Source organism: Acanthochromis polyacanthus, chromosome 19 (genome assembly GCF_021347895.1).
Source record: "Acanthochromis polyacanthus isolate Apoly-LR-REF ecotype Palm Island chromosome 19, KAUST_Apoly_ChrSc, whole genome shotgun sequence".
NCBI lineage: Eukaryota > Metazoa > Chordata > Actinopteri > Pomacentridae > Acanthochromis > Acanthochromis polyacanthus.
In genome coordinates, this window is record NC_067131.1 from 14,513,490 (window position 1) to 14,535,453 (window position 21,964).

The following is a 21,964-nucleotide window of genomic DNA, read 5'->3' on the forward strand; positions in this document are numbered from 1 at the left end:
TACTCAGTAAACGGTTTTATATGATGTTTATCTATACAGGTAAAAATGCGACACATCTACAATATGACATCATTCTGCATTATGATACAAAAACAAAATAATCCTGCCTCAAGCTGTTTGGAGGCTGCTGAGCAGAGTCTGAGAAATGCTGCTAATGGCGCTGAAGGTGGCACTGTCAGGAAACGACTGTATAAAATCTTTGCCTTCTTCTATGCTGGTGCTGAGAAGAGGATCCAAGGGCACTGAACCTGAAATGAGAAGACACAGAAGGCTGTCAGATAATATCACACTTCCTACACGTCACTGGTGCCTTAAAGTAGCAGTCAAAACAGTAGAGGAGTCATGTGACTGTTCAGGGTCGCTGACTTATCAAATACAATGCTTCAAACTGATTGCTGAATGTGGTTTTCTTTGCAAGCTACAGCTGCACAGACAGTTGCCTTCTCACTGCCACGGGGTAAACTGAATTAACTGCATCATTAATCAAAACACAGATCCCCACACAAAGCGGATAAACACTCAATGATATATTCATTTAGGCATGAATTATTGATTTTTGCATATCGTAGCTTCCAACTAAACCTGACGCTGCACTGAAATCTGGATCGACCATTTTAGCAGCATGGCGGTGAAGTAAATGCCCCCAGAATAATGAATGGCTCGGGAGTGATGTGACACCTTGTGGCTGCAAGCAAACATTACAAATAAATTCACTGCCATCGAACTCGCCTAGGAATACTGATCCGGTCAGTTTAGCCAGCTCCTCACCACCACCCTTGGAGAACACGTTGCTGCATTCCTGAAAGAGAGGGTAAATTATTAAAACATACACATTCTGGCCACATTAAACTGAAAAATGAGTATTTTAGTCCATCTACAATTTCATTAGGATGTGTTCAATGACTGAAACATCCAAACATTAGCATTACAGATACTCACAGAGCAGTGTGGACAAACAAAGCCACTCATGTTCTCTATAATGCCGAGGATCCGCACTCCTGTCTTCTTACAGAAGGTGATCTCTCTTCTCACATCGCCAGTCGATACTGCCTGTAGCCAAGAAAGACACGTTTTTACAGATTTTCATGCATCTTGAAGGGGTTTCTTGCTTGTGTGTGTGTGTGTGTGTGTGTGTGTGTGTGTGTGTGTGTGTGTGTGTGTGTGTGTGTGTGTGTGTGTGTAAAACATTAAGAAGTGGTCAATCTCAGCAATTTTGAGCTGCAAAAATGAGGATTTAAACGTATCAACATCATTCAAGTAAGTGTGTTCTGGTTTTAGTCACAGCATTGTACAATTTCCTCCTTCACCTTGCTACACAAGGCAAAAGCTACAGTTATGAGCGTATTTGTCAGTGTAACAACATACTCTAGTTCCACCTTTGTTCTACTGTACATACACTACCGTTCAAAAGTTTGGAGTCACTTAGAAATGTCTTTATTTTTGAAAGAAAAGCAGTTTTTGTTAATGACGCTAACATTAAATAAATCAGAAACACAGTCCAGACATTGTTAATGTGGTAAATGACTATTCTAGCTGGAAACGCCTGACATAGGGGTACAGAGGAACATTTCCAGCAACCATCACTCCTGTGTTCTAATGCTACATTGTGTTAGCTAATGGTGTTGAAAGGCTAATTGGTGATAAGAAAACCCTTGTGCAGTTATGTTAGCACATGGATAAAAGCGTGAGTTTTCACGGAAAACATGAAATTGCCTGGCTGACCCCAGACTTTTGAACGGCAGTGTGTGTGCACTTGAGCTGCAGTGTGTACCTGAGGTGTTGTGACCAAAATGGCTCCGTCCACTCTGTGCTTTTTAAGGTTTTCCAGTACAGCCAAATGCTCGTCGGACGTCCCAGGCGGCGTGTCCACCAGCAGCACGTCCAGCTCTCCCCACGCTACATCTGACACAAACTGGCTGATCATAGCTGGAGGACAGAATATTGGGTGGAAGAATATGAGAACATGCAGGGTTTGTAGTGATGCAAACCTATATCACGATTTTTTTTAAACATTTGTATTACCTGGTGACTCTAAAATAATTTGCGAATATGCACAGATGCAGCAGAACATTCCAAACACTCACAGATGAAGGGAATAGCGTGGATTATTTTGTCAGATATGGCTCATGTTACCTTCTGGGATATGCTAGAAGGCGAGGCTTATGGGGTGGTCTGAAAGGTTCTGCTGCTACAATCTTGGTGCCAGACAGCGCACCTTTAGAGGTCTTGTGTAGCTCAGGTCTTTAAGGGTCAGAGCTTTTTTGGCAGCACATGGAGGCTCAATGGCATATTAAGCAGTAGGAGTTGTGTGTGTGTGTGTGTGTGTGTGTGTGTGTGTGTGTGTGTGTGTGTGTGTGTGTGTGTGTGTGTGTGTGTGTGTGTGTGTGTGTGTGTACCAGCACAGAACCGACCAATGCGGACATGTTAGATCTATTAAATACAGGCACAGATGAGTAGTGGATGCGTGTACCTGTTTTCTTGGGCCCCCTCCACACCACTGCTTCATCTGGGTCCTCCAGTAGGAAGCCAATGGACATGAGGGCCAGACTCTTCTGGGCGTCAGTGTAAACCGGCACCCACCCAGAGTCACACTGGTGCACGTCGGTCTGACCCACATTCAGCATGCGAGGAATACTGGGTCCACATAGATCAACATCCAGGATACCGACCTGATGAACATGAATACAAATGAAAAATACAGCATTTATTTATATTCTATCCATTCGTTCTAACACAGGGGGATAAGTATTTGTTGTTCAGATTCACAGCTTCTCTACACCAGATTGGATGTCTTGAAAGTAAAGCTGTGAAATAAGTTATGGGACATTTGGTAGACAGGATCACATAATGTCAGATTTATATAGACATGTCCACTCAGAGCATCATGTGGCAGATTATGTGTCGTACCATGTTGTCATAAACGACTTCCTAGACAACAAATGATGGTGTCTGGTTACAGCACGGACCGACACGTCAGCATCCAGCAGCCAACAGTGCATTCTCATCTTTCTGTTGTTATCTGTGGCATCGTGACATTTGACTATAGCTGCATTTTGAGGTGGCTTTTCATAGTCCTGGGTCAAAGGAGGGTTTGCATGCTGGTTAGCTTTCTGATTTAAAACCACACCGAAGTGGGGTGTGGACTAATTCAATGGTTGAAGACTTGGAACCAGTTGCACGGCTCAAAACGTTTTTGTACAGATTTCGGAGCATTTAACCCTTTTCTAACCAAAAGAGTAACATTTTACCTTTTTCCTTAGCCTAGCCGCGCTAGACAACCCACGGCAACAAATTTAATTCTCTGCCAGGGTGGGTCTAGTTACCCTCCATAAGGCTCAAGGCTGGATTCTCCTAAAACTGGCCGGACCAATCACCATGAAGTGTAGAGTCAGAAGGCGGGCGTAACGAAGTGACGACAGAGGCGTGACGAGTCTGACAGAAACAACCGGCGCACAATAAACAGTTATCTTTCGACTCGGCTTTGGCCACAGCCCTTAAAGATGTGAAGCTAAAATTCAACTTGAAAGATAAACAAAGGACGGCACTGAAGTGTTTCATTGAGAAGAAAGACGTATTTGGACTTATGCCGACGGGATATGGCAAATCCTTAATATACCAGTTGGCTCCGCTGGTTGGGAAGCTAATGGGACTTAGCCACAATCCGCTGGCGCTCTAGGAACTACGTCACCCTATTCGTTGCACTGATTGGTTGTATACCTACCCAATTGCTGCAGAGTGATTTGATAGACAACCTTTTAGCCCGCCTCCCTCCCTGTCCAGCGGCCCTAGACCCTTGTGCCTTCAGAAACATGGGTCTAGCGCGGCTAGGCTACTTTTTCCTCTAAATCAGGGAAGAACACCATTTGAATTTAGTGTTTATGTTTTTATTCAGGGTAAATTATTTATCCTCCTAAGAACTGGTGTCCACATATGCTGGCATCAAAGAGCGTATTGTTCATAATAATGATAATAATAAAAATAACAACAATATAGATGTAATATTAATATAATATGAACATAATGAAATATACACTCGACAAAAATATAAACGCAACACTTTTGTTTTTTCTCCCATTTTTTATGAGATGAACTCAAAGATCTAAAACTTTTTCCACATACACAATACCACCATTTCTCTCAAATATTGTTGACAAATCTGTCTAAATCTGTGACAGTGAGCACTTCTCCTTTGCTGAGATAATCCATTCCACCTCACAGGTGTGCCATATCAAGATGCTGATTAGACACCATGATTAGTGCACAGGTGTGCCCTTACCTTTATCAGAAAACTGCAGCTTCTGGATTGTGGATATCGCACTTATATATCACTATATTGTGATTTCAATAATATAGCGGTCTATTAATTGTTAAGCAGTGGTATGGAGGGTAACAAATCTGACAAAATCTGACAATAACAATGACTGTGACTGCTGCTGCAGCTGCTTCATAGTAAGCAACACATTGACTGTTTAATGCATGTTCTAAAGTCACGGATTTACACATGGATTACAGTCAGGTACATCTCTGTACTAATGTCCCTGTATGTTTTAATCGGATAACAGCATGTTAGCACACACTGACGCCATGCTGTGTTCTGCTGCAGGTAGAAACAACTATTCATTCACTGAGCTCACCTTCTTCCCAGCATGCCGGAGAGCCAGAGCAAGTTCTGTGGTGATGGTGCTCTTTCCAACACCTCCCTTCCCTGACAACACCAGCACAACATGCTGGACCTGGGACAAGTTTCCGTCTTGTATATATAAAAAAAGAGGAAAAAATGTGTTAAATCACCATTAGCACAACAGATAAAAAGAAAAGCTACCTATAAAGTTTAAACCTTGGTGGATTAGGACACAGCTGTCAGAAGCATAGTGGATTTCAACCTTCAAAGTAACTTAGAAGTAAGGTTCCAACCAGTGGTATTGTTAGACATGGGCACCAGAGGCTGTGGATCTACAGTCTTCTGTTTGTTTATTTTTTACATCGCTAAAAATGATTTAAAAAAAATAACAGCTCTAGATTGATTCATCTGGCATTCCAAACATGCATTAACACTCTTAAAAAATGTGATGCAGCATTTTACTGTTCAGAAAATGCAATCAAATATTGTTAACATTAAATATCTTTCTGTCATATTGAACGTTTTATTAGAGAGATTTTTCAGTGTCACAGCAGGATATATGCAGCAGTGACATTACGGTGGAAATGGATGCTTCCCACAACTACATATAGTCCGTGACCTATTTCATCCAAAGAGTAACTCTCAATATACAGAAAACAGGTAGTCAAGTAACAATGAAAACGCATATTATTGTTTTTTGTTCCTACAGTAAGATGATTAATGACTTGGCTATTAACCTTTCTTGTATTTACATAAACAGTTCAGCTCTGCATATTACCAATTATTATGTTATGGGACTTGAACTTTCTCTCCTCACCAAGACTATTTAAAAGTCACCAAAGTCACTCTCAAATAAAGTATTTCCAGGGTACACCTTTACATATAACTATAGCTGTAAGTCATCATAAATAAAAGCAGTTTGTGCCTGTGTGTTACTGAAGAAAGTGGCATGATGTAACTTCGTCTAGAGCAGTGTCTCATATTTTAAATTCATTTTACTCGGAAATATGCTGAAAATGGTTCCACTGTCAGGTTTAAAATGTAAAAACTGCTGAGTCAACCCCCCAAGTGATGACGGTCAACTTTCATCAGCCGAGGTCACAAGTTCATCATAAGTGCGTAACGGATAATTATCTAATTTAATTTTCTTACTTCTCTAAAGTTCTGAGAAACTTTAGATCAGCTACAAAGGATACTTCCATTCCTAAACGATATTAGCCTTTTAGCAGGTGACAGACTTGAATATGCCACAAAACTTAAGCAGTTAGCTTCTACTAACGAGTTAGCTCAGCCCACTGTCAGCTGCCAGCTCTTAGCTTGAAGAAGCACAGCTCACGTAAGAATTAACAACCTACAAGTAATAACAAATCCTCTGTAAGAACATTGCTGACCAGTATCTTCGACTTACCATTGCTTTGGTCCATATTTGGATTCAGGGATACAGCATGCACCCTGCGCAGGGATGAACAACTGCCGCTATCGTCACATATCACCTACCAATCACACAACACAAGTCGGATCTAAGTCCCGCCTCTCTTGTAGTGCAACCAATAGGCTATCGAAACGAATCACGGTGCATTCAAGTACACCGCCAGAAGTTAAAGGTATGTGTGAAGGTTAATGTGTGTTTGTCTTTGAGATGGTTTAATAATCATATTATTATTTAAAAATGTAAAAGATAATTAAATTGCTTAATTTAAAACAGCTTGTTCATAGGTAATCTTTGGATTGTTGAGTTTTCATGATTTTTTTTTGTCAGGTTATAACTTTAGTTCTGAATTACTCAGGTTTGTCTAATTCACATATGTCAAACTCAAGGCCCGCGGACCATATCTGGCCCGTAATGCAATTATATCCGGCCCGCGAGATTATTTTACATTGATTTATTAATATTGTTATTTATGGCCCGACGATATGAAGCGCTGACAACACACAAACTACAGATCCATAATGCAGCGCAACAGCTGCCTTGCCGAATGATAGGTTAGCTGGGAACATTTCCGTGTCATTTAAGTCAAGCGTCTGTTGTCTGCAACCCAACTGTAACGTCAAAGCTAGCCCTTTAACAATGGCGAAAAGAAAAGTTGATTCTGAAAACAGAGCTTTTCAAAGCGATGGGAGGCTGAGTTTTATGCTGTCACAGGAGTGCCAAATCAAAACATAAATAAATAAATAAATGTGGAAATATAAGATAAATAAATAAATAAATAAATAAATAAAAGGAAAAACAGAAAAGGTAAAAGCAAAGACAAAAATTTCCTTTTATTCATTAATTTATTTGTTTATCTTATATTTCCACATTTATATATTATGTATTTATTTCTCTTTATATTTCCACATTTATTTATTTATTTATTTATTTATTTATTTATTTATTTATTTCTCTTTATATTTCCACATTTATTTATTTATTTATTATATTTTGATTTGGCACTCCTGTGACTCCATAGCGTTTATGTACACTCAACAAAAATATAAACGCAACACTTTTGTTTTTGCTCCCATTTTTATGAGATGAACTCAAAGATCTAAAACTTTTTCCACATACACACATATCACCATTTCTCTCAAATATTGTTGACAAATCTGTCTAAATCTGTGATAGTGCGCACTTCTCCTTTGCTGAGATAATCCATCCCACCTCACAGGTGTGCCATATCAAGATGCTGATTAGACACCATGATTAGTGCACAGGTGTGCCTTAGACTGCCCACAATAAAAGGCCACTCTGAAATGTGCAGTTTGGTTTTATTGGGGGGTTCCACTCCTCTTCAAATGGCTGTGCGAAGTTGCTGGATATTGGCAGGAAAACTGGTACATGCTGTCGTATACGCAGATCCAGTGCATCCCAAACATGCTCAATGGGTGACATGTCCGGTGAGTATGCTGGCCATTCAAGAACTGGGCGTTTTCAGCTTCCAAGAATTGTGTACAGATCCTTCCAACATGGGGCCGTGCATTATCCTGCTGCTACATGAGGTGATGTTTCTTGGATGTATGGCAACAACAATGGGCCTCAGGATCTCGTCACGGTATCTCTGTGCATTCAAACGCATCAATAAAATGCACCCGTGTTCTTCGTCCATAACAGACGCCATCGAATATGAGCATTTGCCCTCTCAAGTTGGTTACGACGACGAACTGCAGTCAGGTCGAGACCCGATGAGGACGACGAGCATGCAGATGAGCTTCCCTGACACGGTTTCTGACAGTTTGTGCAGAAATTTCTTTGGTTATGCAAACAGATTGTTTTCAGCAGCTGTCCGAGTGGCTGGTCTCAGACATCTTGGAGGTGAACATGTGGATGTGGAGGTCCTGGCTGGTGTGGTTACACGTGGTCTGTGGTTGTGAGCTGGTTGGATGTACTGCCAAATTCTCTGAAACGCCTTTGGAGATGGTTAATGGTAGAGAAATGAACATTCGATACACCAGCAACACCTCTGGTTGACATTCCTGCTGTCAGCATGCCAATTGTGGAGCTATCTAAGATGGCACTTTGAGACAAAACATCAGGACAAGCTGAAAAAACCTGCATGCTGACCAGAAGGTACAGAAAGAAGCGTTAAAGAAGAATCTGACATCTCAGCAGATGGTTTTTCACCAGTGCGGAAACAAAGTGAAGCTTCTATGAAAGCAAGCTTTATTGTGGCAGAAGAGGGAGCCAAATCAGGCCATTTACTGAGGGAGAGTTTCTGAAGAACTGTATGCTGAAGGTGTCAACACAAAAAGCAGATGTTGGCAAATGTAAGCCTGAGTAGAAATGCAGTTGCTGATCGGGTTTGTCAGATGGCCACTGATTTAACCCATAAGAACCCATGGTGATACCAGTGTAACAAGCATTTTGAGTGCCCCAGTCTCTTCCTATTAAAGCTTTATGTCTAACCTTAACTCATTTAGTCCTTTAAGGAAAATTGGGTCTGGGTTCTTATAGGTTGAAAACACAGTTGACCGAAAGAAGCAAAAAGTTTATTGCATGTAAGTTTACTGGTCCGGCCCCTTTGAGGTCAAATTAGGCCGTATAGAGCCCCTGGACCAAAGTGAGTTTGACACCCCTGGTCTAATTAAGATCAGTAAGTGACCACTTCTAATGCTTCCTGAGCTCACATGGTGTATTATTGCATTCATCAGCTTTTGCTTACCATGGTCCTCCTGATGTCACCTTCAGTTCTTTATTTCTCAACTTTTTTTATTTTTAATTTCTAATTTTCAACCTTCAGTCTTATTCTTTAACTTTGAAACTGCCTAATTCCTTTGTCTGATATGCATCCTAATCTACCTAACTATTCAGTTAACATATTATCATTTTTACTGATTATTTTAATGTCATCTACGTTTGTCTTGTTTGCATGTTTTGACTGTCAAAGCACCTTGTGAATGCTGTTAAGACTGCTATATAAATAAAGTATTATTATTTATAATGCCAATCTTATTTCTCTACTGGAAAGCACTTTTGCTCAAAGGCTGTTACTTTAAATGGGCCTGTGTAATACTATGCAGTTTGTCTAATTATTTCAAAATATTAAGATTTCACAAAGTCATTAACAGTTAAAACACTGATGTCAATATGCATAAAATGTTTTAGGTCTCTTAAATATCACCAAATACTAATTGTTTTATGATGGCTCATCGTGTTAATAAGTCAGCAAACTTCACATGATGCCTCATTTGGAAATAGGCCAGAGTTATGATCCCATTTACCCCCAACTACGTAGGTAAAGGTAACTAAGCAAATTAACATAAACTCCTCCTCTGCACAGGTCTTATCCAATAAGCACAGGATGGAGGCGTGGAGAGGTAATGTTTACGTCTATCTGGCCTGGAAGTGGGACAGAGTGCAAACTGCAGCTGTCAGCCAGTCGGATATAGAGGCACACTGACATTCAGATGAGCCACTGCAAGACAGTGTACAGGAAGACTGCTGTAAGGTAAGAGCACAATTATTGGTAACTTTGATATAAGCTTTTTATATGGTCTGTGTAATAATGTGTCAGGATGAAGCAATAGCAAAGCAAAGTTTGGGGAACTGTAGTGGAACATTTGCTGAACATACAAACTGGAGTTGCTCAGAGGTTTACGTATCTATAAGATAATATAATCTAGAATGACTCACCGTGAGAATTACAGATGGTCTTACTACGCTGACAGTGTGAGTAGAGGAGGAGATTCTGCTGCAAGAGAATCTCAGGACACAATCAATGGTTTGATTGTACAACAGAGAGATTTGAAACATTTTTTTATTTATCAATCATAATTCATATTGCTCTCACAGTTCAATGGCAAATGCATTCTTGTCATATCCCTCAGCACCAATGGCTGATAAACTTATTCCTCGACTACTCCTTACTCCAGATGATGCAGTTACAGTATGTAGGGTAAGGCCCAATTAAAATGAGACTAGCTCCAGACTAATCTAAATTAATGGCAGTCACCTCCTGTACCTGCTTGCAAAGCAGCAACCAGCTGCTGCGTTCAGTTCTGGCATTAACCAAAATGTGTTATCAGGTCGAAATGCCATATGTTAAGGAAATAAAGACTGTAAAATAGTAAGCAGTTAAACAATGATTGGATTTTTTAAGCGTACATGTTGGCAGTTGTGCTTTTTGTCAATAAATCGGGAATGAAACCTAGAAGATGTGGCGGAGTCCCAAAAATGCCCAGCTGGGAATTAAAATAATGTCCTTGCATCAACTTTACAGTCATGAACATGCACTTTGTAGGCATGTGTTGCACTGTGTCATGATAGAACCAGCTTAACAATACTGCTTTTATTCTGAAATCTATAAGAATAATCCTAACTTTTTCTGTCACATGCTATTAAAGCAGGGTATGACATTAAAGTCAGTGGTACACATTGCAGTGAGCAAGTCAGGTGACCTTATTTGTGTCTATCTGCTGCTCAGGCTCACTGATAGACAAGCTGCCACAGTGGCCAAGCAGAGGGTTGGGTTAAAGGTGGAACAAGTCTATGCAAACACTCCCCGCTGCCAATTGCAGCATATGGGGCTGATAGAAACAGGAACGCTAACGCTCAAGGTGGGTAGAAATGTTTCCTGACAAGGATATTTTGTTGCTTCGTGCAGCGCTGAATGTTAAAGTCACTGAACTCTGCTGAGCTGACAAAAAGGCTGCAGTGAGTGTTGGCATTCACAGTTTTCGCTGACCTCAATTTCACTTGAAAGAAAAGTGGCAGCAGTGTGAGGTCCCCTTTTCTAAGTGCCTTCACAGAAAATGGAAATGCAAGGGGTTTTCATATTTTCATGTTTCTTTAAAAAAAAAGTATTGCACTGTAAAAGTAATCAGTTAAAGCTACCAACATGAAATAAGACATTCAATTTGCTCTGATGTAATTACTTTGAGACCTTATTTTGTCATATTTAGCTAAATCAGAATGCTGTTAATTCCCAGAAAACCCTCTTTAGTCTAGAATAGAATCCTCCTGTTGGATTTCTTTTTTACGCTATCAAATCAAATCAATATTTATTGTCATCATATCAGATGAGATAGTGTTCCTCCAGTATCCAAAACCAGATCAGCAGTTTAATACTCTGACTTCTTGTGGTATGAAGCTGTGTATCAGTCTGGTGGTTTGTCCTTTGATGCTCCTGAAACGTTTGCCTGGTGGCAGCAGTTCAAGTATGGTCTGGTGGAAGGCCTTCACATTACTATATAAATGCCCTGAGATGACTTACTGTTGTAAATTGGTGCTATATAAATATAACTGATCGAACTAAATTGGATATAACTTGATCAGACTGTGTCAAAAATGAATGTGATCAGATGTGAACTAGGGGTTTAACGCTGACCTTACTTGACATAAATGAACGGTGAACGGCCTCCTGTGCAGATGCAACCTGCTCATCCGGTGTTTGTGCTGTCTGTCCACAGAGCTGCCATGCTGAGGAGAGGCAGAAATGGGCGGCCTGTGCATTTGGCCTGGAGTGAACCACGGCAAGGGACAGATGCCATGGCGGCGATCCAGACGTCAGACCACAGAAGAGTGGGAGGGACAGACGAGGCCACAGGTGAGACACTGGGGTGCCTAGAGTGCAACAAATAGAAGAAAATGGGGCAAATATTAATAGCTGAAGGGAGATAGCGTCATGATAAAATGGATATGTGGTGGGACTGTGGAATGATCCACTTATTAGCACCACTTGACTGATGTTGGACAATTTAAAGAATGGTTGAATCCTGTGTTGAGACAATCAAAGAGAAGTGCGTCCATATGAAAAGGTCGTATTTGTACCTGGGTGCCAGTAGTTTTCCACTGGGACCATCCTGAATCTGAAAAGGCTGTGTGCAAGACAGGGTCAGCTCTCCAGTATTTTTGGAAGGCTTCTAATTTTACTTACTTACACATGACTTCTCTCACCAATAACACATGTGGACCTTCTAGGGGTGAGGCTATCTAGCTGAAACATGGCATACAGGCTCTCATTTGGCTCTCAAGACTGTAGAGTGCAACACGGCAAAACTGTGATTTTTTCAATCCAGACTTGGCAACGCACACTTTGGCTGCCGTTTATGAAAGGCGGAAGGGCATCACGGCTGCCAGTGGAATTGCGAAATTATTATAATACAAGCTCCTCCACTGGATCTAATTCCTACCCCTGGACCATGGCCACGTCTGTGGGCTTACACGCTGCTGTTTGTGTCAACCAGATCAGTTACTTGGAGCCTGAGGTGGATTACTTGACCGGTTCCCCGGCTGTCTCTGAGGCGGCAGCCCTGCCCGGTACCGTACCGGTGATGGGGGAGTCTTTCTGCACCTGTGACCAGCCGGAAGAGCTCAACCCAGGTTTTGGTGTCATCAGTGACTGCCTGTGTGGGGAGGAGGATGAGGGTGAGCAGAAGCTGACGAATACAATAATACACCATGTGAAAACAGCAGGGTGAATTACAAATGGGGCACAAGTGGAGTGTTCAGGCTGCAAAGACTTATAATAACATCAGGCCTTCACAGCGTTATCACAGTACATTGTACAGACTTTGTGTTTCTAAGCCAATAGCTACACATTCAGTAATAATAGCAATTTATCAGTTATCCGAGTGAAAGGGATGAACTCACATAAAAGTGACAGTACAAATGTTACCCCAAACTCAATTATTCTAACTTGCTGACAGTGGTGGAAAGTAACTAAGAACTTTTACTGTTCATAAGCGTAACTTTGAGGTAGTTGAGTATTCCTGTTTTGTTGTACTTCTCTCTTCCACTACAAATCAGAGAGAAATATTGTACTCTCTCTTACTTTTACTTTTAGGATGAAGATCTTACACAGTGGATTATATGTCAAACTAATTACAGTACATTGTAAACACTAAGCCAGTAGTTTCCAACATTTTTGGTGTGCAGTCAGAGTTACATTTCAGATGTCTGTGAGATGTTAGCAGCTCCACCAAATAGCAGTTTATCCCTCTAAACTTCTCACATGGCTTCATTTCAGTGAACTAATGCTGTATCACCAAAAATCAAAGATCAGAGAAAAAGTACAAAACCTGGAAACAGATTTGTGTATCAGATTTTTCTTCTTTCTTGTTCCATTAATCATCTTTTGACTGCTCAGCTTTATCTGCCGTCCCTGTACATACAACTGTAGTTGAAACCTGCAGCAGCTGCAACAGTAACATGCTACTGACACACTGTTGCTTTAATATTAATAATTGAATTATGTCATACATAATGATAAATGAATCAGATGAGCCTAACCAGCATGTTTACTTTACACTGTAAAAACATTTTGCTGCTAATAGTTATCCGCTTGTGCACAAGTAGATGTTTTATGCAGGACCTTACATCTAATGCAGTATTTTAACATTGCTGTATTGCTATATTTTACTAAAGTAAAGAATCTGAAGTAACGCAAAGGATCTTCCACCACTGCTTGCTGTACATGTGAAGACTTGATTTGTTTTACAACAAGCTGACTTGAATTCTTTACCCAGCAAACATCTCAGTTTCATCATGCTTGACAAACAAGTTCTGCTGATTCTATGGAAAAGGTAGTAGTAGATCGAAAGATCAACCAAAAGTCAAATGAGGTATCCTGATAACAGACATAGAAACAGGATAGACTGAGTTTCTGCAGCCACACACCAGTGATTTTAGCTAAATCCAAAAATACATACACATCAAAAAACCTCACATGCTCATGATAAGCAGATGCAATATTTACCATGAATAAGGGCTGAATGATTTGAGGAAAACATCAAACTGTGGCTTGATTTTCACCATATATATATATAATCAAAGTCACTATCAGAAATGAGATTGCCACACAAGGAGGATAGCATAAATTTGTAAAACCACTGACAGTAGTTTAAACCCCAAGTCCAACACGCTGCTCAACGTATGTTCTATATTGTAGTCTTTGCACTTTGCAAATTGCATTGCTCTGAACTGTAATCGGCTAATTGCTCAGGGTGGCATGTACAGCATTGTAATTTACTGTATTACTGCTGCACCATTAGCTAATTAGTACAGAATACAAAGTGCAGGTTGGGCTGCTGACGGTGCCATTAGGATTGATGGTATGCGGTCAAAACGAGATATTTTGACCTGATTATGGAGTTACATGAAAGTCAGAGATTCACTAACATTACTGCAATCATTCTGATAAGTTGATAACAACAACTACAAAGGTCAGCCTAATGATGGCCGTAGATGAAAAGTCATGGAATCACTAAAGTCAGTATTCATCATCCTCTGCAGGACGATAAAGTATGTGCCAAATTACATGGAAATCCATCCAGTGGTTAAGATATTTCAGTTCAGAACACAGAGCTGGACTGATTAACAACCAGAACCAGCAGTGCTTTGCTGCCAGCATATTACATATTTTAAAATCATCACCGTAGAGCTCATATAGCTATTGCTGTATGGTGTGTTCAGGTTTTGACTGGGTGTGGGACGAACACTGTAAGTCCTCTGGAGCCTTCCTCAGCTGTGACAACAGGAAGGTGAGCTTTCACTCCGACTACAGCTGTGGCACTGCTGCCATCCGCGGCACCAAGGAGCTCACAGATGGACAACACTACTGGGAGGTCAAGATGACTTCTCCCGTCTATGGAACCGACATGGTGCGTAATAGTCCTAATGATTTCTAATGATTAGTTAGAACTGGTCCAAATCTGAATGTGTCTGAAGTGATGGATGTTAAGCACACTGTAATTAAGTGAAGAGCTTTAAAAATGATCTTTTCTTGTGGTTTTGTTGTTGTTTTCCTGATGTAGATGGTGGGAATTGGAACTTCAGAGCTGAACCTGGAGAAGTTCAAATACAACTTTGGCAGCCTGCTGGGCCATGATGGAGACAGCTGGGGACTCTCCTACACAGGTTACAGCTTAAATTGTCAGAAAAATGTCTAACACTGAACGTTTTGACCTTGATAATCAACAGAAAATGTGCATTTGTGTATTTGAAGGTCTTCTCCAGCACAAAGGGGACAAAGTGAAGTTCTCCCCTCGCTTTGGTCAAGGCTCAATCATAGGAGTTCATCTGGATACGTGGCACGGTACCCTGACCTTCTACAAGAATCGCCACTGCATAGGTGTGTGTTGAACAGAAATTTAAACTTGAATTTATAGGCTGCATAAAATCCTGAAGGGTTTTCATCCTGTCACCTCTCCTGCTCACAGGTGTCGCTGCCACCACGCTGCAGAACAAGAAGTTCTACCCCATGGTTTGCTCCACAGCAGCCAAGAGCAGTATGAAGGTGATCCGTGCCTGCTGCACCCCCACCTCTCTGCAGTATCTTTGCTGTGCCCAGCTTCGCCAAACGTTACCCTCCTGTCCGGACGTACTAAACGCCCTGGAGCTGCCCCCGGGCCTGCGGGTGCTCCTCCAGTCACAGCTGGGCTGGGTCTTCACCCTCAGCAGCAGCGGCCCTGAAACCTCAGAGCAGCAGGAACACTTGCCTGAGGATTTCCAGGAGGAGATGAGCCTGCCACCAAGCCCCAGTCCGAGCCCCATCCCCAGCCCTGTATCCACCCTGAGTGCCTGCGCCTCCCCCAGCCCCTGCACCAGCCCGATTCCTGACACCGTCTCATACTGTTGCGCCTGTCAGATGTCATCTCAGACTCATTCCGGCACCTGCCATTGCCCTCCGACTCCTCCCAGCAGCGACTACGACAGCTGCTGCTCCGAGCCAGAGGATTATAAATGCAAAAGATGCCGCTGGACATGACGGCTGTTCTCTTGTTGCCATCAGTGTCAAGGGCAATCTTATCTTTTAGCCAATATTTGAATGGGTCAATGCTTCTCTTTTTTTAACCTAGCAATTTTGTTATCATCCAAATGAATGTGGAGAAAGGACTGAATATGTAGTGTGAGACTTTTAATGCAATTAGGATGAAATCTGGGCCCTTTATTTCTCAAACTCGCCTAACAAGAGTTTTTTCTGATTGTTTCATTATTAAAATGTCAGTCAGTGTCTTTGCAAGGCCAACAATATGAGCAAACTAGACTGACCAAAAAAAAAAGAATATGACTGGAAAACTTGTGAAAGTGTGCACTTGTTTTCTCAGGGATAAACTCCAGGAGGACAGGAGCTACTTTTTGATACTGTGAAACTAACTTTTTGTAAATGTAATTTTGTAATTTTGTTTGAATATCAACAGTGGTTGTGTGATTTACTACTCAGCAGTGTTTTTTTTTTTATTCACAGTTATGTTTTTGGTATTGAACTTTCTTACTAGGCAATTCCATAAAATAAAAGACAAATGAACAGTTCTGTTGCAGAATATTTTATACACCAGGTTCATACATATACAAATCTCTTATTTATTTATACTTAAAATAACAACTGTCAAGTAATTCTTTATTTTACAAAATATATCCTATGATTTATACTCTCTTCTTGCATCTGCTCAAGATCAGGTGATAAATAATGCTTTCCTGGAAAGAGAACATGATCTCTAAGATATATTTTTAGCTTGTAAACATCTACATATTAGCAGCTAAGTGGTGACCAAGTGTCATTAGAAACTGTGATTCATCCTCACTGACATCCATCCATCATTCTCAAGCACACAGATTAGTCCAGGACCAGCTGGGGGTTCTGGGCCATGAAGCAGCGGTAAACTCTGGCTGATATCTCCGGTCCAATGCGTCTCTCTTTGCCTCCACTTTTCACTAAGAGACCAGCCAGCAGCCTCTTCCTCTCCTCCTCTGACGCCAAGCTCTGGTAAGCCTGAAATCAACAGGAAAATTCAACAGTTATTGCCAGGAATGATTCTGCTCTAGTAAAGGTGCAGTCAGATCTACCTGCAGCAGCAGCTGAGGAGACGGGTAGGATGCCGTCACAGCGGAGGCCACAGCAGGGCTCACTCTGTTCAGCTGCTGGATCTGCTTGCTCCAGACCTCAGTCAGCCCTGATCCGTCCCTCTCCACCCGAACCCCACTGGCCCAGGAACCGTCCACGCAGAAAGGCAGCTCTGCTCGCTCTGTCAGGAGTCTGCAGCGAGAGGGAAAACAGTCAAGGCTTCATAGGAGACTGGCAAGTCATAGAGAATGTAATATGTACATACTTGAAAGGTCGTTTTGACAAAGCCTTGGTGAGAGCACAAACATGATCAGTGACGTCCTGCCAGCCGTCCAGGAAGACCAGTGAGATGTTTTTGCAGAGCTGTAGATACACAAGGACCTGGAAAGAAATGGAGAGTTTAAAGCGGAGGACTTAAATCCGTAAAAATCAAGTTTTCTACCTTGATAACACATGGTGGTTTTTATATGCTAGACTACATATCCTGAGCAAAAACCGCAACCAATGCTACTTTGAAATTTCAGTGTACTGACAACAGATTAAAAAACACTGATTCAGATTTCTGAATTTGTGTTTTTGTACTGAGCAATCCTCAACTGCCAATCCTGTCAGCGTACAGGGTGGGACTTCCTGTATCATTATTTTCCTCCAGAATCGGTTTCTGCTTTGAACGTGTGGCTGGATTACTGTAATATTACTTGCTACTGTATAGTGTAGAGAAGTTTTGGAGCGTTTGAACAGAGTAGCAGGTGAGCTGGTGGGGTCAAGTTGCAGCGAATGGGGAGGAATGAGTGGAGAGAGGCAGGTAGTTTGCATAATGAAGATACAGTGATGGTGTGGACTAACATCTGAGACCTTTTGATTCAGGAAGGGATCATTTTCATGCAAATATATAACTATGTATTCTGTTGCTACTTTCAAAATTGGAGTTACAAAATGGTTTACAAAAAAAGAACAATCAAGCATTAAAAGGAATTTAAGACAATTTGAGCTATCTGCTACTATCAGCCTTCTAAAATATGCGACTGAGAGGTCAAACATCTACAAAATGATCATGTATAATCGACGAGCCCTCAGACAAAGTAAACTGACCTCCTCAATGTCCAGATTCTTCAGCCCCAATTTGGATTGTGACGTCTCATCTAGTAGAGGCTCGCCACAAGCATTTGTCCTGTTGATAAAGCAAAATAATATGTTAGTCCACAATGTTGACATGAAAGCTAGCACTGCATAGAATAATCAATTAGAAGAATGAAGTACGTAATCAAAGAAGGAGCTGTGTGTTTGTGAATGAACTCTCTGTCCATCATAGGCCACAGATACACTGACCTGTAGTTGAGCTCGGAGTCGGTCACTAACAGAGTGACCACCTTCTTGGCATCACGGTTGAGACACTCCAGAAGAGGACTCAGGGAAGATCCCGTCTCCGTCTCCTCCCCTTCACTGTCTAACATCTGCAGTGGAAGAAGTACTGAGATGTTGTCATAAAAGTACAAATGCTGCAGTAGAGAAATACTCAGTTACAAGTAATGCATTGAAAGTATTAGCATCAAAAGATACCGAAAATGGTGATTATGCAGAATGCTCCATTGAAAAATAATGCATATTATATTACTGGATTCTAATTACCGATGCATTAAAACGTTCAGCACTTTAATGTTGCAGGTGGGAAAGGTGAAGTTTGTAACTAGATAGATAGATAGATAGATAGATCGATAGATGAGTAACTGACCGGTAGTGCAATGGAGACTGAGTGCAATAAAACACATGTAATTAGGCAGACTACCACTATAACGACACAGTCTATAAAGAGAACATCATGTTGTTACTACAGCTATGCTACCTACTTTTCTCACAGAGATCACTATGTCCATGAAGTCAGCCACACTCAGGACCAGAACCACCTGCTCCTCCTCCACAGAGACGGCGCCATCTTCTCCCTGCTGAGGTCAAAGCAGTAATGATTCACTGGAAAAATCTGAATATGTCATCAGAAGTACACTGAATCAAAACATCCCATTCCACTCGATCGCAAGACATGTACTCCACATATGTAAGGGAGAAGTCCAAGCTTGGATGCTAACTGTATTTAGCTTACAGATGCTGGTAACACATGGAAGAAGCAGACATTCAGCTAAATCAGGCTGCTCCGGTTTCCGAGGCTTGAACTGCTTACCTGAGGTAAGTCTCTGGACCAGGTGATGCTGTGAGAGAGCTGCTGACTCTCAATACTAAACCTCCACTCAAAGGTAGCTAAGGTGTCCAGCAAGACGTCTGATCCATCCTGCTGCAGAAGAGCTGAAGAAATAGACAGAGGAGCCTGCAGATGAACAAATCTGTGTTTGCATATGCATCGTTTTGGGATATCGTCATTATTGTGGAAGTTATAATTGGGTCAGATGAGGATTTTAGATAATAGCTCATACTTTCTGCAAACAGGACTGCAGTCACTGAAGAACAAAATGAACCCAAGCTAGCCGCTGCTCAATAACTTCTGTTGGATGGTGTTTGATTTTAAAATCTGAGTAGCAAAAGTGCCAAAAGCTGAATTTTTATTTTTGCCAGTTGCTGTTTATGTTTCAAGCTACTTGTTAATGTTTCAGCACATCAGTCTCTGTTACACTCTGTTATATATACATCAAATATCTGTACTTTGTAAATTATGTTTTTCTTTTATCTTATTTATATGCATTAAAATTATAGATTTTACAAATATCATCTTATATTTTTTATTGGTTTGACAGTTTTTGCACGCTAGAGTATTTGACTAATTTTTTAAATTAATTTTATCTAGTGCAGTTGCTGCCAAATTTTCAATTGTTTTTACAATTTTTTTGCAATGTGAATAGTTGTATTTAATCAATACATCCTTTTGTCATTTTGTTGTGATACTGCGATGTGTATGCCGTTAGTATAAAAAAAAATCAATAGTCCCAAATTGTTGACGAGTTGTCCTTTGATAATACATGAATGCAGAAATTCCGAGTGCCCCTGAAGGCAGCAGAGCTACCTGGATCTATGCGGACGGTGAGACATTTCAGGCAGTTTTCGGGCCGCAGACTCTTGAGGTTCTCGGCTTCTTCTCTCCTCCTGAGCTGCTCCTGCCTCCTCTCCTCCTTCTCGTGGGCTCTCGCTGCTCTCTGCCTCTCCCTCTCCTCCTTTCTCTCTTTAGCTTTCTGTCTGTCCGCCTCTACCTCCTCCTTTGTGCGGCGTTTTCTTCCAGGACTCGGTGTTCCTGATCCTTGTGGTCGTGGAGTACTCAGAGTTTGACCAAACTCCCTCTTTGTTGCTGTCACAGTTTTGCACTTCTCCTCTGAGCTCTGAGCCTCTTTTGTTTTTGTCACTGCCTCACTGTGGTTTAAATCAGGTTTAGCTTCAACATCGCTGCTCTCAGATTCCGATATTTCCCACGTTGTAGCTCTACGCAACACAGACATTTCACATGTTTAATCCACAATCAAATCCCACGAATACATGGTTTACAAAACACACGCAAGGAAACAGTAGTGTTTGTATGCGCGCGATGGTGTCCGCCGAGGGACAAATCATCCAAAACGCGCAACATATAATCCCATTTATCAAGGCCGGAAACCTTTAAATCCTTTTTATGTTTTGAACCCAAGCAGAGAGCAGATTAGATGTCTGCTATTGGACGCAGCAGAAGGTAGAAAGACACCAGCAGCTGTCACCAGGTGGACAGCACACCAGCTGACACAACTGCTGTTTTTAAGTGGATTAAATCTCAGTGCAAAGTCAGTGATCAGTTCAGTTCAAATGTATTGTTAATATTGCAAAACAATGGCAACAGATTTGCCAAGATAAAAACACAAATCCAAATAAAACACAAGAAAAGCAGATAAAGACAAACTTAAATATAGTCCTTTGGTAAGACAGTAATTAGTAAATGATGTGGTATGGAAGCCTGCAGCGGACTTTACTTCAGTGAGAATTTAAAACTGAAAATGCAATTTTTCATTTGTATTATCATTTCCATTTTTCACATATTGCACCTTTATGTAATATTAGCAACAGTTAAAATTAAAATACTACCATCCAGTTTGTATTTTTGTTCACACACATGGGCAAACTATGGCTACATTATAATGAAAATGAAAGGGACATTTCACATTGATTTTCAAAGATTGAAACTGCTTTACAGTGGACAGTAATTAAAAGCAAAATGACAAACAGTGCTCTCATTCTAATGCATTTAAATTTCCGTGTCAATGTGGTTCTGAGGGGTCCCAGTGAAAATGAACAGGGGACCATAATTACATGCAATAAGCCCCCAGTCTTTCACATTTACTTTTACATGTCACCACCCCCTAAGTTGAATTTAAAATCAAAATGCAGAATTCTAACAATTTAAAATTGAAAATAGCATATGTCATTTCATTTTCACAAATGTAACCTGCTCCTGAGTGGACTATATATTGAAATGCAAACAGAGAAACTGCGCTATTGCATTCATACCAAAGTGTCACTGTGTTAGTGACAGGTCACAATGGAAGTAATAATAAAATCTGTCGGTCCTCTTGTCAAGTAAAACATCACTTCCTCATTCAGTTTAGTGCATTCAAATATTGTCCACTGTACAGCAGGTTTAGTCCATGAAGATAAAATGAAATGTCAAATGCCTTTTCCATTTTTTGTTTTAATATGGTCACAGAATGCCTATGCAGGTATGTGAAAATAACAATGTAATGGGATTATAGCTATTCCATCTATTTGTTACTCAAATAACACATACATATGTGGAAAATTTAAACGCTATTGTAGAATGACATTTTCAGTTTCAAATTTAAAAGATAATTTAAATATAGTCTGCTATAGGCTTCCGTAGCTGTAAATATATCAGTACTGCAAAGAGAGACATCACTGGAGGTCAAAAGGTAGCCGGGTTCAAATGAGTGACAGCTTGGAGGAAGAAGCTGTTCCTGAGCCTGGTAGTCCAGAGTCTGAGGCTACTGCAGTGCCTCCCAGAGGACAGGAGAGAGAACAGTCCACAGATTGTGTAGGTTGTTGTCTCTGCCAGGTAGCCTAGCCGCGCTAGACAACCCACGGCAGCGAATTTAATTCTTTG

At 41.0% G+C, this 21,964-nt stretch overlaps 3 protein-coding genes across 4 annotated transcripts; 1 reads left to right on the top strand and 2 right to left on the bottom strand.

The window, feature by feature from the left end:
- Window positions 1-9: 9 nt before the first annotated feature.
- nubp2 (nucleotide binding protein 2 (MinD homolog, E. coli)) lies at window positions 10-6,110 on the bottom strand. Its single transcript, XM_022220297.2, has 7 exons — window positions 6,030-6,110; window positions 4,635-4,750; window positions 2,471-2,669; window positions 1,772-1,926; window positions 940-1,050; window positions 730-799; window positions 10-248 (listed from the first exon to the last, which is right to left on the bottom strand). The coding sequence occupies exons 1-7, from the start codon at window positions 6,043-6,045 to the stop codon at window positions 109-111; spliced, it is 807 nt and encodes a 268-aa protein (XP_022075989.1). The 5' UTR covers window positions 6,046-6,110; the 3' UTR covers window positions 10-108.
- Window positions 6,084-16,349, top strand: spsb3b (splA/ryanodine receptor domain and SOCS box containing 3b). Its single transcript, XM_022220320.2, is given in 9 exon segments — window positions 6,084-6,134; window positions 9,506-9,546; window positions 11,507-11,612; window positions 11,614-11,643; window positions 12,284-12,464; window positions 14,511-14,698; window positions 14,852-14,954; window positions 15,043-15,168; window positions 15,257-16,349. Coding segments are annotated over 9 exon segments (1,374 nt in total). The 3' UTR covers window positions 15,805-16,349.
- On the bottom strand, window positions 16,348-20,430 carry LOC110970111 (probable crossover junction endonuclease EME2). Of its 2 annotated transcripts, none has more exons than XM_022220337.2 (8): window positions 19,892-20,430; window positions 19,058-19,179; window positions 18,729-18,821; window positions 18,211-18,335; window positions 17,974-18,052; window positions 17,147-17,262; window positions 16,884-17,073; window positions 16,348-16,809 (listed from the first exon to the last, which is right to left on the bottom strand). In XM_022220337.2, the coding sequence occupies exons 1-8, from the start codon at window positions 20,316-20,318 to the stop codon at window positions 16,654-16,656; spliced, it is 1,308 nt and encodes a 435-aa protein (XP_022076029.2). In that variant the 5' UTR covers window positions 20,319-20,430; the 3' UTR covers window positions 16,348-16,653. The 2 variants fall into 2 exon arrangements, with proteins under 2 accessions (XP_022076029.2, XP_022076023.2); XM_022220331.2 differs by having other exon boundaries at window positions 18,729-18,824; window positions 19,892-20,429.
- Window positions 20,431-21,964: the final 1,534 nt, after the last annotated feature.